The sequence below is a fragment of the Anopheles nili genome, chromosome 2, assembly GCF_943737925.1.
Source record: "Anopheles nili chromosome 2, idAnoNiliSN_F5_01, whole genome shotgun sequence".
NCBI classification, from domain to species: domain Eukaryota; kingdom Metazoa; phylum Arthropoda; class Insecta; order Diptera; family Culicidae; genus Anopheles; species Anopheles nili.
The window spans coordinates 68,530,586-68,543,185 of NC_071291.1; the positions used below are offsets into that span (position 1 = coordinate 68,530,586).

General features: G+C 43.2%; 2 protein-coding genes across 2 annotated transcripts; one reads left to right on the forward strand and one right to left on the reverse strand.

The window, feature by feature from the left end:
- Positions 1 to 3,727: 3,727 nt before the first annotated feature.
- Positions 3,728 to 10,488, reverse strand: LOC128731558 (LIM domain kinase 1). The gene is made up of 9 exons (XM_053824689.1): positions 10,467 to 10,488; positions 8,953 to 9,055; positions 8,456 to 8,570; positions 8,249 to 8,379; positions 7,925 to 8,167; positions 7,706 to 7,798; positions 7,188 to 7,573; positions 6,172 to 7,117; positions 3,728 to 6,101 (listed from the first exon to the last, which is right to left on the reverse strand). The coding sequence occupies exons 1-9, from the start codon at positions 10,486 to 10,488 to the stop codon at positions 3,728 to 3,730; spliced, it is 4,413 nt and encodes a 1,470-aa protein (XP_053680664.1).
- Positions 10,489 to 11,551: 1,063 nt separating this feature from the next.
- LOC128720486 (protein unc-119 homolog) lies at positions 11,552 to 12,570 on the forward strand. The gene is made up of 3 exons (XM_053814156.1): positions 11,552 to 12,018; positions 12,125 to 12,297; positions 12,458 to 12,570. Exons 1-3 carry the CDS (start codon positions 11,552 to 11,554, stop codon positions 12,568 to 12,570), a joined length of 753 nt encoding a protein of 250 aa, XP_053670131.1.
- Positions 12,571 to 12,600: the final 30 nt, after the last annotated feature.

Genomic DNA, 12,600 nt, shown 5'->3' on the forward strand with positions numbered 1-12,600 from the left:
GGCTATCCCTTATTATTTATTGACCTGTTGTGGAAAATAAATGCCCCCGGCATGTAACCACGAAACCAGTAACCAGTGACGGGAAGTGTTCTGGTTTCGTTCGACGTGAGTTTAAAAATCGGATTCTATCCACCATACCAGGGGTGTATCCTGTCGCATAATCGTCCTTACAGAAGCGGTCGCTGCAAAAAAGATGCAGCGGAAATCTGAATTTTATTTCTTTGATTTCACTAATGAATAGCATTTGCATATTGCCGGGTAATGCTGCGCCATCAATCCGAGACGTCTGCCAACAATCATCTCGCTGGTTCCTTAGCCGTGATTTAGTTTGACAACGAGCGCAAGCTGCGGCATGCTTTGATCGATGTTTCTGCCAACGATGGGCAGGTCGAAATTCACTTGAATTTGCATAAACAGCCCACATGCTGCTGGCCAGCGCATCTGCCTGCAGCTGCGCGTCGTCCTTGCTGTGTAACGTGAGCGTTATTTCGGATGCAATTAGCTTTCGGTTTGCTAACAAAGTCCAAAGCACTAGCGTCCAAATGGGTAAGGAAATTGTCATCATTAGCTAACATATCATTGATTCGCTTGAATTTCGGTACCATATTGAGCTTTATTATGATTAGAAAAGTAATAACATACGGCCAATCAGCCAGCGGAGTAACGTAGTAGATTACGTGTAAATTCTGTTACGTCATGTGTTACATGGTGGAAAGAAATTTAAAAGGGCTCCTAGCGAGTTAATAAATTAGTAAAAAATTATTTCTATTTCTCTCAACCATGTCTGTTTCGTGGGATGGTGTTGTTTGGGGGTAGATAAATTCACTTTAAAAATTGCTTCTGCATCAGCGCGGTGAGTTCGCCTATCTTTTCCTGCTGCACACAGCACTGCGCAGATTACGGATATAAACGGGGGAAAACCTAACGAAAGATGTCCTTCAACTAGCATCGCATATCTAGCGTTCTAAACATTTATTTGTGTCTGTGTATGTATATTTTTTTAATTTTTTTTGTTACTTTCCCTGCAGAGTTAGCGTCTTTCATTTAACCGAAACGTGCATTTTCCACGCGGGATTGAATATAATTTTGTTTTCCTCACCGTACACGTATTCCCTGCCATTTTCACGATTACATTGCGCATCTTTGCTAATTTTACACTGTATGGTACACGTTGCATTATATTTTTACGTTCCATTTTTACATTTACCATCCATTTCAATCGAACAATGTCGTTTGGTTGTAAAATTGTCGGGGCGCGACATAAATAATGCGAAGTAATAAACATTTTATGTCGCTGGTTGAAACAAAATAGGTATAAAACCGTCAAACATCCTGGTGGGGCTGGGTGTTTGAGTATCCCTTTTTAACCCGTAACAATACACGCTATACAATGCATTTTTGCGCCACCGGACTCGATCAAAATAAAGCGCACCTCGAAATAACAGTTGAACAATGCAACTATGATATGGAAAAATAAAAAAAGCGAAAAATATATATTCTGGCTATCCAACGGCAGAATAAATTCATTCAAAATATCAAGAATCAAAACCAAACATGCACTTTTTGGCAAAATAACGCGTGCATTCCAAGCGCGATGAGAAACGATTCACTCTTTAGGGGATGTTGGATAAAGGGAGAAAAAAGCGTTATTTTTTTTGCATTTGCACCAAAAATGAATTTACCATGTACACGTCCCGTGAGTGTGCCGGACTGTGTTGGCCAACAGAATTAAACAATAAATTTATAAATTTTACAGCATCCTGTGTGGTAAGGGTCACGGTATTTCACGTTACATGCCATAGTCCCCGCTAGGCGCTACCCGAGCGTACACCAAAAGCGCGGTTTGAGCAAAATTCCCTGTCTATATACTCCGAAGGCGACATGAATTGGCATGGATCGATTATTTTAATCCCGAGTACATACGCAGTATTTTATGCTACTGCAACAGGTTAGATTTTGAGAATTTCTTCGCGTATACTAGATACCGACCGATTAATGTGTTTTGTTATCTGCCTGTGACCTTTAGGTACACTTCAAACATTTCCGAGCCGGATGTTTTTTAGTTTCTCGACACCATACATTTATCAATTTATTTTATCTTTACACAGTTCCTGCACCACGCACTTGATATTGGTTGGTAAACATTCTAATTCCTATTCCACAGGCACCCAGAACCAGGGAGAAGGAGAAAGAATTTTGTACATAATCGTTACAAATCGGCCATACGACGTTAGCATCTTGCAAGTTGCCTTTACTAACTATATTATTATTGCATTATGCATTATCCCCTCTACTTCAATGTTACATACTTTCTTGTCACACTTTCTGTTGGAAAATTCCTTCCTGCATTTATTTTACAAGACGGTTCTGTCGTTCAGACAGTACTACCTATTTTCTAGCATTGCCTTTCAACTACATCACTGTTTTTTTTTGTTCTCTTTGACCACTTCTCAGACATCGTTCATATAACCTGTCTCGAAAACCATTTGAATGTAGTAGAATACATTTTAATCCCAGGCGAATTATAGGCAGTCTTTCACTATGCTTTTTTTTCTAATTTGCGCACACCTCTCAATACGCAATATTTTATTTCATTAGATTATGGCCCTATGGTATATGGTTAATGTCTTTACCCCCTATGGTTTTCTGGCTACCTGCCAACGTATCTAAGTAAAAGTATGAAAGAAAAGAATGTACGCGCGCTATACACCCACGTGCATTGTATTCCACAGTATCACAGTCCGGTTAGTAACTTTATCTTGCTACAGGGGTTTCCTTATTCATCGTGTCTTTTTTAATAAATGCTGGTGAAAAAAACAAGGTAAAAGATTAAGCAGAACATTGACAAGAAAACGCAATTTGTAAGAGAAACAAACGTTAAACACACAAAAATAAGTCGAACGAGAGAGATCATATTTACTAATCATACCGAGATTAGATTAAAAGTCGTGTGAGTTTTGCCAGATTTTAAAAATTTCAGTTACAGTAAATATTTTTTAAAAAAGGGAAATGTTACATTTTTGTTGGAATATCATGTTCGTTTAACCAAAATAATGGCGTTTCATGGAATAAAATCTAACAATCCTAAAACTAAAACGTGACTAATCTATACACAGGTATTCGATTCGATCGTCTTTTATCATTTCTCACATTGCTTCACACCACTGCATAGTCCATACATACGATGAACGTGCCTCACTTCCAGAAACACTCACGTCCATTAAATGAAGTTTTACCGTAAAGCTAACCTATGAAATATTGCATTTTTATGTCTTAAGGAGAGGAGTGAGATAATTTTATGATAAAGACGAAAGAATTCATTAGTACAACAGTATCCAATGGGAAACTGTCAAAAGCGTGCTTAAGTAAGAAGGTGCTTCGAAAAATCGAATATTCAAGTTCATCTCCTCCTCACGGCCATGTCCATGTCGCGTGGCGGAAGAGATCGTACAGTAAGCTATCGCTGGTGAGGCGCTCCAGATGGCGTCCTATATTGTATAATCTAACGAGCAATTGGCTTGTAGGTGCCTTGGCATTTTTTTGTGGTTGCATTGGGCTTAAACATCTCCCAATAAGCTGTTCGATACCTCAAACGCATGGCGCTTGCATTTCCAATTGGCTATCGACCAATGGGTAACTGAGCATATAGATCCCTTTTCGTAGTGTATCAGGGATAATAGTAACATTTAAAAGGTACACTTCATATATGAGCACATTGCCGGCCATCTCACTTGGGCACCTTGACAAGTGTCGTTGGCGTGAGTACTTTCCGTTCCCGAGCACAACCGGAAACGACACTTAAGAGTGTATCCCTCGCCGGTCCCGTCGGCGATGATGGCATTTTCCGTGCCACTCCTGGCCTCTTCGTACCACTGTGCAGGGAGAGTATTGTATTAGCTCCCTTACATTTCGTTCCAGGTGGAACGGGCTGCTCCGCAGACAACGAGTTGGTTACTTTACGAGCCTCCAACAAACGAGCATTCAGGCGACGAATGCTGGACGGAGAAAGAATGCCGATGCTACGATTTCCAGTCATGGGCCCAGCTACCGGCTTGCCATTTGGAACCGGTGGAGAAGGAGACTCCGTACGAGAATTGCTTCCACTGCTACCGATCGTTGGGGACAAGTTCGCTGTGTACCTTTCCTTGTTCGAAGCGTTAACGCGACTATCACCATAGTTCATCTTATCCGCTGGTCGATAGGTACGCGCTTTGCTCAACCGCATCAAGTTGGCAGGACTCATACCGCTAGTAGTGCAGTTAATTGGCGGTTTGCCAGTGGATGGAATCATGCCGTCAACACAGATCGCATTATCAGCACACACTTTCGTCTTAGCTACGTTTGCAAGTTTCCCAATTCCTCTGCTCTCTCGGTACCCCAATGACATACGCGTTGCATTGCTAGCAAATACACCACCATAATTGGAAATGCCCCCATCGATCGGCTCGTTTAGTTTAGATTTGTACATAGCAGCAGAGCTTGTAGTACCTGGGATATTTGATTTGGAACGAAGCATAGATCCTTGCCCTCCAGAGGAAGATGGTACGGTAATTGGACCACCAAAACTTAACTGTGGCGCCGGATCGGAGGTTGGGGAAATTTTTTGCTTTATTGAAAACATAGATCGTTCGGAAGAAGCTGTCCGAACGTGACCTTTGCCCGGAGGCTTGTTTGATGTACCATCAGTTCCATGTGTCATAGGAATGTCATGACTTCGTTTCGAGTTAGATGATCCGTGGATCATGGATGATTCAGCTGCCCGGAACAGCTTACGTGTATACTGGACGGCTTTCTGAGCACTGGATGTGATCCGTTTATCCTCAGCTTTCACAGGCCTATCTTTACCATCATGGCTACTCGTTTCTCCGAATACAGAACCGTTGCGTTCAGGAGGAATCGATGTCAAGGGTGATGTTATCTTCGTTGAAGCGTTAGCTTTGGTTTCTTCCGGTAATTTAGTCGTTGTACTATCGAGGGCAATATTTTCTTTTTCACATTTTCTAAGTGTCGTTCCATTTTTCTCTGGATGATGGACAGGGTGATCCACACAATTTTCATCCAGATTTTTTGTCACGGAATTGAACCGATTCTCACACAAACTTGCAGACGGTGTGACTGAATCCACTGCAGACTCAACACCATCACCTCCCACACGATTTCCATTTACTTCGATATAGTTGAGACTCGTATCGCAGCTGGAATCGAAATCTGAACAGTTGTCCAAATCACGCACGTTGTTTAGCGTCAGATACCCGTTTTGCACATGAATTATGAAACCTTTCTCGCCGTAATGTTTAGTTTTAGGTTGCAAAACTGGCTCATCGCCATTGTCCGCAATCTGCCGCTCTTGCCCCAATAGTGAATTATTTTGTTCCAAGCTGTCTTTAACGGACGCCAGCACCTGATCAGTTGAAAGCTTTTCCATGCCGGGATCTTTGTTGGATATTATTTCGTTGGTCATAATTAAGCTAATCGGTTCCGAGGCGCTTCCGTTTTCTGGATCCCCACAGCTATCGACTAGCCGATCAACTGCTCCTAGTCTTGCCGCTAGTAGACTAGAGTCGAGCGATTTCCGTTGATTCTCTCTACTTAGCATCATACGTTGTCGTCGTTTTGCACGGATACTGTCCCTTATACGATCGCCGTTAGCAGAGAAATCCTTGCTCAAGTGCGGCGACTTTGGTATGTCGTTAAACTCCACAACAACGAAACCTGGGCCTCCACCAGTAGCACCAGAATTATCAGCCGGAGCTGTAGAGCTGCTTTGACATCCCGTCTCGGCACAAACACCTTCTACAGATCTTACACCATCCACTACATCCATGTTTGATATTTGCATATCGTTCAGCTTATGCTGTCGTTCAACTTCGTCCTCTTGGCCCTCACACACGCGTTTCCGGCTGAGAGACGGCTTCAAACCATATCCCCCAGAAGATGGTGGTGTTATCAATCCGTCCGGAGTGGTACAATGACTAGACTCAGCACTCTGCTGACCCTTAAAATGTTCTATCTCATGTACTATTCCTGCCGGAATAGGCCGGTCAAGAGCCGTCATCGTGGCCATAGTTGCTAACCATACTTCCAACAGCTGGAATGGAGGCCTGCAATGGGAAAAACCAATAATCACGATATTTAGTCTGTTAGAATCACTTTTAGACAATCATCACTAACCGTTTATCAGGATTTAAATCACAGCAAAGGAAGGCAATCCTATAGAACGGTTCCGGGCACTGGCCACAAAACTTTTCCCGAAACACAACCTGATTGAGCCCGAAATCTGGCAAGCGTGGCAAAAAGTCAGGATCTGCCTGAACGCGTCCGATGATTTCGCATAGCATAATTCCGAATGAAAAAATGTCCACCTTCTCATCGTACTTATTGCCGCGCATCATTTCCGGTGCCATCCAGTACGGATTTCCAACTACAGTGTACCGTTGCCGGCGAGGACGTCCCCTTCGTCCAATCGTGCCATTTCCGCTGGAGCACTTGTCGTAGCCGGAGCTCACTAGAGGTTGCTTGATGATACGGGCAAGTCCAAAATCCGCTACTATTACCGTGCCATCCTCACGCACCAAACAATTCAGCGAGTTCAAATCTCTGTGGATAATATTCATTGAGTGTAGATAACTCATTCCGCTCGAGATATCACGCGCGAACGAAATTCGTTGCTCCCAGCTTAACGGCTGTCCCGAATCGTGTATCAGTTCTTTTAGCGAACCGCCCGGTATAAACTCTGTCACAAGATGCAACTTTTTGTCCTTATACAGCACACCGATAAATCGCAGCACGTTATGGTGAGACAACGATCTCAGCACGGCCACCTCCTTGAGAAAGTTCTTCTGCGCTTCTTCGTCAACACGATACAGCTCCTTCAGCACCATTACTTCCTGAGTGACACGATGCGTCACTTTGAACACCTGACCGAAGAAACCTTTTCCTAGCAGCTCACCCTGCACTAAATCTGAAGCGCGAAAAATTCGAGCCGCCTTTGGTTCCACCCGAAACGATTTCGTCCTTGAGAGATCGTAAAATTCACCCCCAGCCACCATTGCACGGTGTTCGTCCAACAGACGGGACATGCTCGAGCTGCGTTCTTTCTCTTTGAGACTATTCGTAGCTAAAACACATCAATAGACATACAAATAATTTAAACATACGCGTTTTGGAGGAAATATTGATCAACTTACCAGTGTTGCAATTGACATCCTTCACGCGCTTCTGCAGCTTTCTGGTAGATCCACTCATGTAGCCTTCATCTTTCTTCTTGAAAATGCGTTCAAGCTTGCTAGGCGACAGACTTCGACTGGATTCGTCGTCTACATTGTTATTTGAAGTATCCGAACTCTGAGCATTGCAATAAGATGCCGAAAGAGATTCGTCGTCACCAAGCCTTCCCAACGACCGCTCGATAACATCGGGATCATGCTCTACCGTCAGCTGCAGGGTTTTTCCCGCAGAGGTTTCGATGAGATTCTGTAGATTTTCCAGTGGCACGTCGCGTACTGGGGTTCCGTTGACTTCCAGCACCTTATCACCGACCCGCAGGGACATCAAATCTGATTTGAGTGTCACTCTAAAAGGCAACAGTGAAAAAATGCTATATTAACTATGTCCATATAATCTCGGTAAATGCCGTAACCAAATTAGTGTTAGAATTAGTTCGAGAAATAAAGCAGCCCAATAAAAATACAGATATGTTATTTACCTAAAATGGAGCAAACCACAGCAAGAATCCAGCGCACTGTTAATGCAAGAAAATATGTATTTTCCTATTTGTCCGTACGCTGTGCAGAACACCCTGAGCCACATTTAATAAGCAATAGAAATCCACAAAGAAAGCACAGAATGATAGAGTTGGTTAGTGAGATAAAGCATCAAGGATCGACATACTTTTCTAAGATTAGCTTTATCGAAAAGTACTTACTCTGATATCCTAACACTCTTGCATTCGCTGACAACGTTTTTCCCGTTTTGAATGAACGATTTATCGTCCGCTGCCAAGCGGATTCGATCAGATCGAGACCCACTCCAAGGAATTTCCACCAGGCGGATTGAATGGGGTATTCTTTGCTTTTCCTTCACAAATTTGCCCTGCGATGGTAGCTGAATCGTGCCGTTTTGAGATGCCTCCATTAACGCGCACTGCTGGTTCCTGTAGCATTGGCCGCTGTAACGTACATATTCGATCCAGATCAATAAAAATAAAATGTAAATACTGCCAACAACTATTGCCCATGGCAGCACATACCAGAACAATTTCGACCGTTCTAACAGTACGTATGACTCCCTGTCTCCGATGAATATTTTGCACGATTCACATCGAAAACACTCTGGATGAAACTTGTGATCTCCAGCGAACATGGCAGGCCCGGAGATAAACTGAAAGCATAGTCGAAGTAGAAGGATATGAATTTCCCCGAATTGCTCTCCAATTCAAATATACTCGAAAACCAACCTGCGAGCACTGCTGACAACATTCGCCAAACTTTCTCCAATGGTCATCCTTGCAGAATAATAGACCATCCTTCTCGAAGTACCAGCTCGACAATCGTGCATCGCAAACAGAACACCTGGCGGAAAACATGAGACAGTTCATTTACATGGTAAATTTAATTAGCATACTATAAACGAATTAAAGCGTCGCAACCGCAACAACGGTGGAAATGTTACACTCCATTCCCGTTGGGAATGGTGTTTGATTTTCCGATTGAGCACGTGGAGACAAATATTTTCAAATTTATAAAGATCGAAATCTCGTGATTCGAAAGAGCACGAAACGACGTTCGATAGAGTACATTAATAATGTATTTTCATGAGCAAAAGACCAATTTGAATCTGCGACACAGTTGCTCCTTATTTACAAGGCAAATACTGTTCCGGAAGTCTGCGGTGAATGACTTTGGTGCAATGAATAGGTGCAAGGATATAGCTCATATGCCGGTGAATGCTTACCTGAAGCATTCTGAGTGCCACATTTGACCAACGGCCCCCACATGTTGTTCCTGTTCTATCGTGTTGTAGCAACTAGCACACGCAGCAGTAGCATCGGTTTTCCCTGAAAAGCAGCATTAAAGTATTATATGAGGAACATTGCTGATCAGAACCGCAAGCTGCCCAGAGAAGATGGACGCAGGATTGTTGTTGATGTTTTTTCTTCCAATCGTCATGTGCATGTAGTCAATGCTGTTACGACACTGTTGTGTAATGGGCACATTATAGCAAGCGACGACACTGACCCGATCAAAACCGGTGGCCCTTCAACTGCAATGAGCACTTGATTGCCTCTACCCTTCCACTCAACCAAAGGAAGCACGCCTGCTTAGTGCAAATTAGTGCATAGCTTATCGTTTCGACCGTGTGATATCCCCCCCCCCCCCCCTCCGCCTTTATTGCAACGCAAACTAAACCGGGGTTTCATTGGGATTGGCATCCAGTCAACTACTTTCACTGGCTTTTAGAATTTATTTTAGTTTTGCGAGTGAGTGTGTGCCCTTTGGCTAACTAATAGCACGCAGTTTCAACTCTATTTTTGACGGTATCGATTTAAACACCGACCAAATGACTGTAAGACGCTTTCGCGTTTCTAATGAATGAAATGTCAAGGTCAGGTTCAGCATATTTGTTTTCACTTCTTCTACTTCTTAGGCACGTGTTTGTTTTGATTTTTGCTATTTCTTATCAGCAAATTTCTGCTGCGAATTTTTTTTGTGACACATAATGAGGAGAATATCATATTTAGCCACTCTTCCTGTATTACGTGAACGGTTAGGAACGTGAGAAATGAACGGTTTCCGCTTGATAAGTTTTCATGTTTTTTTTTGTCTTCGTTCAACTGCATTCCACCCGACGACACGCTGGTCCATTAGGAGATAATGCATCAGCAATAATAACAACGATATAGAAGCCCAAGGAAGCCACGATGACTCATGGTCACATTCGAACCGCGTCGTAAACATTGTAAACATCCGACGACCTTTTGAAACCAAACATGCACCAAAACACACACACAGCACATTTTTTTTTTGCTTCCTATCTTTCTCTATCTCACTCAGTCTTACGCACTTTGTTCTACGCAATGTAACACAACAAGATAGTGCGTATGCGCGAATGAAATGGAAACATTTGCAGGAATGTTACTCTTATTTTCAGATTTTTTAGATAAGATGCGGTAATTATTATACACATTATAGAGCCAGAATCACTTTCTTATTCTAAAACCACGGTGGGGCATTATAATAACTAATGCAGTAGCATTTATATCCGTAAGAAAAATAACATCAACATTCGGATAAAACAAATGAAAAAAATACACAAGCGTTCACTCCCACGCATTCGCGGCGCTTCAGATGTGAATTTTTCGAGCTGTAACAACGTTTCAGCACATCGGCGGCCATCCATTTTATCGTCCATCTATTGGTACTACCGGCAATTGCCTTTAGTAAGAGTGTTTCACTTAATTCACGCACCTTTTTCCCCGTTTTCGCCCATCGTCGCATTTTTTCCGTCCGATTCTTCCGATTCTCAAACGCTTAGTTAGTACAGTGGCCTGAACTGAAGGTGCCTTCTAGTAACAGCATCTAAGCTAAGCCAATTGACAGCCATTTGACAGCATTTTTAGTACAATAGTTGCATTCGGGCTCGTTCGATTCAGTCGTCAGGACTTATACATGTTTTTCTCTTTTTAAATCAAAACCGGCTATCCATTTGCTGCACTAGTTAAAAAACATGTTGCCAAATGAACTCTAAATCGTTCAAAATCATAATTAATATCTGATCGAGCGTGAAATGTTTTAATTTAACGTCTTTGGAAATGACTGCTACGAGATTTGAATTCCATCTGACATATCACATGTGACTTTCGTGTTATACGGGTCAGTGTGCGTATATCCTTGCAACTGTTTAGAATGGTGCTGTTGTTTCAGGAGAATTTTGTGATTTTTTAATTTAAATATTAATGTTTACCACTTTTTTCTGGTCACAAACTGCAATCGTGAAACCAAAAGCATTCAGAAACTGAACGTATTCAAACATAGTGCGTATTTCATCCGTACAAGCATTGCGGGGTGCGTTAAACGTGACGGGGTTTCCATTGATATTGTTTTCTATTTTAGCATTTTGCAACAAATAGTGGATTGTCTCGTGCTCGTATTTGGTTGATCGCTCTCCGCGACCGTATCGATTCCATTGGTGGAGTGCTAGTTTAGTTCAGGTTCACGACTCCTGATCGTATCCCTTTATTTACCAAAGTAACAAGCAAAGTTCGACGTAATCAAAAGGCCCATTCTGTGGTCTTTTGTGCATTCTAGCAAGCGACATCTGGCCAGATGACGGTAGCATAGTTGAGCCAGGCAAAAAATGATTCGGCTAACTTGATAGAAGACTGCGCTGATTTCTAAGTGTAGACTGGTACCGTTGAAATAGTAGACTGCTAGTAGGTAACTAGCATTAGCAAGTAGCAGTTCTGTCAAGTGCGTTTTCCAATCCGACTGAATTAGAAACAGCGATTTGCTCTTGTGCCGAAGTGTAGAACACGTGAAACCCAATAATCATCATGAGTGTGGTGGGCAAAAAGCTTAGCTCGTCTATTTCGGCACAAGGAGTAGAGGCGGAAGCGTCTGGACCATCGCCGACAACCCCGACCGCTGGGGGAGCTGGTCCGAATCCTAGCAGCGTCACGCCGGATTACGTGCTGCAGCTTAACAAAATTACCGACGACTACCTCTGCACACCGGATGCCAACATCTACGAGATCGACTTTACCCGGTTCAAGATCCGAGACCTGGAATCGGGTGCGGTTCTGTTTGAAATAGCAAAACCATCGGTTAGCGAAATTGCGCATAGCACCAGCGAAACCAAGTCAATTGCGAAAGAACCGAGCGGTGCAGGGACAAGTGACGATCCAGCCCCAGCTGCACCGACAACCGACGATGCGGAGGAAACGTTCGAACCGAACGCTGGCCGCTACGTCCGGTACCAATTTACGCCGCAATTTCTAAAACTCAAAACCGTCGGTGCGACGTAAGTATCTTGGGTTCGGGATTCAATCGCCTTTAACTACTAATGACACATATTTTCTGTTTGCCTTCGTTTCATCCTGCCGCCCGGTACGCAACCACGCCAACAGTGTCGAGTTCACCGTTGGAAGCAAGAGTGTGAAAAATTTCCGAATGATTGAAAGGCATTTCTTTAAGGATCGGTTGCTGAAAACGTTCGACTTTGAGTTTGGATACTGCATACCCTTTTCTAAAAATACATGCGAGCACATTTACGAATTTCCCACTATCCCGCCAGATCTAGGTGAGTGAATGCGATAATGCACCGCATTTGAGAATGTGCACGCCAGCACCACCGGGACGGCCACTGACTCACGTCGGGCTGAGCGTGCTTTTTTAACCATACCTTGATCATTTTTTCATTTACAATTTTCATTGTTTTTTTCTCCTGTTTGTCTCCGCAGTAAATGAAATGATTCAGTTTCCATTCGAAACACGCTCGGATAGTTTCTACTTCGTCGACGGTTGTCTGGTGATGCACAACAAGGCGGACTACGCGTACAACGGTGGCCTGTGAGCACGACGTCGATCGTCGGCCGTTGCGATC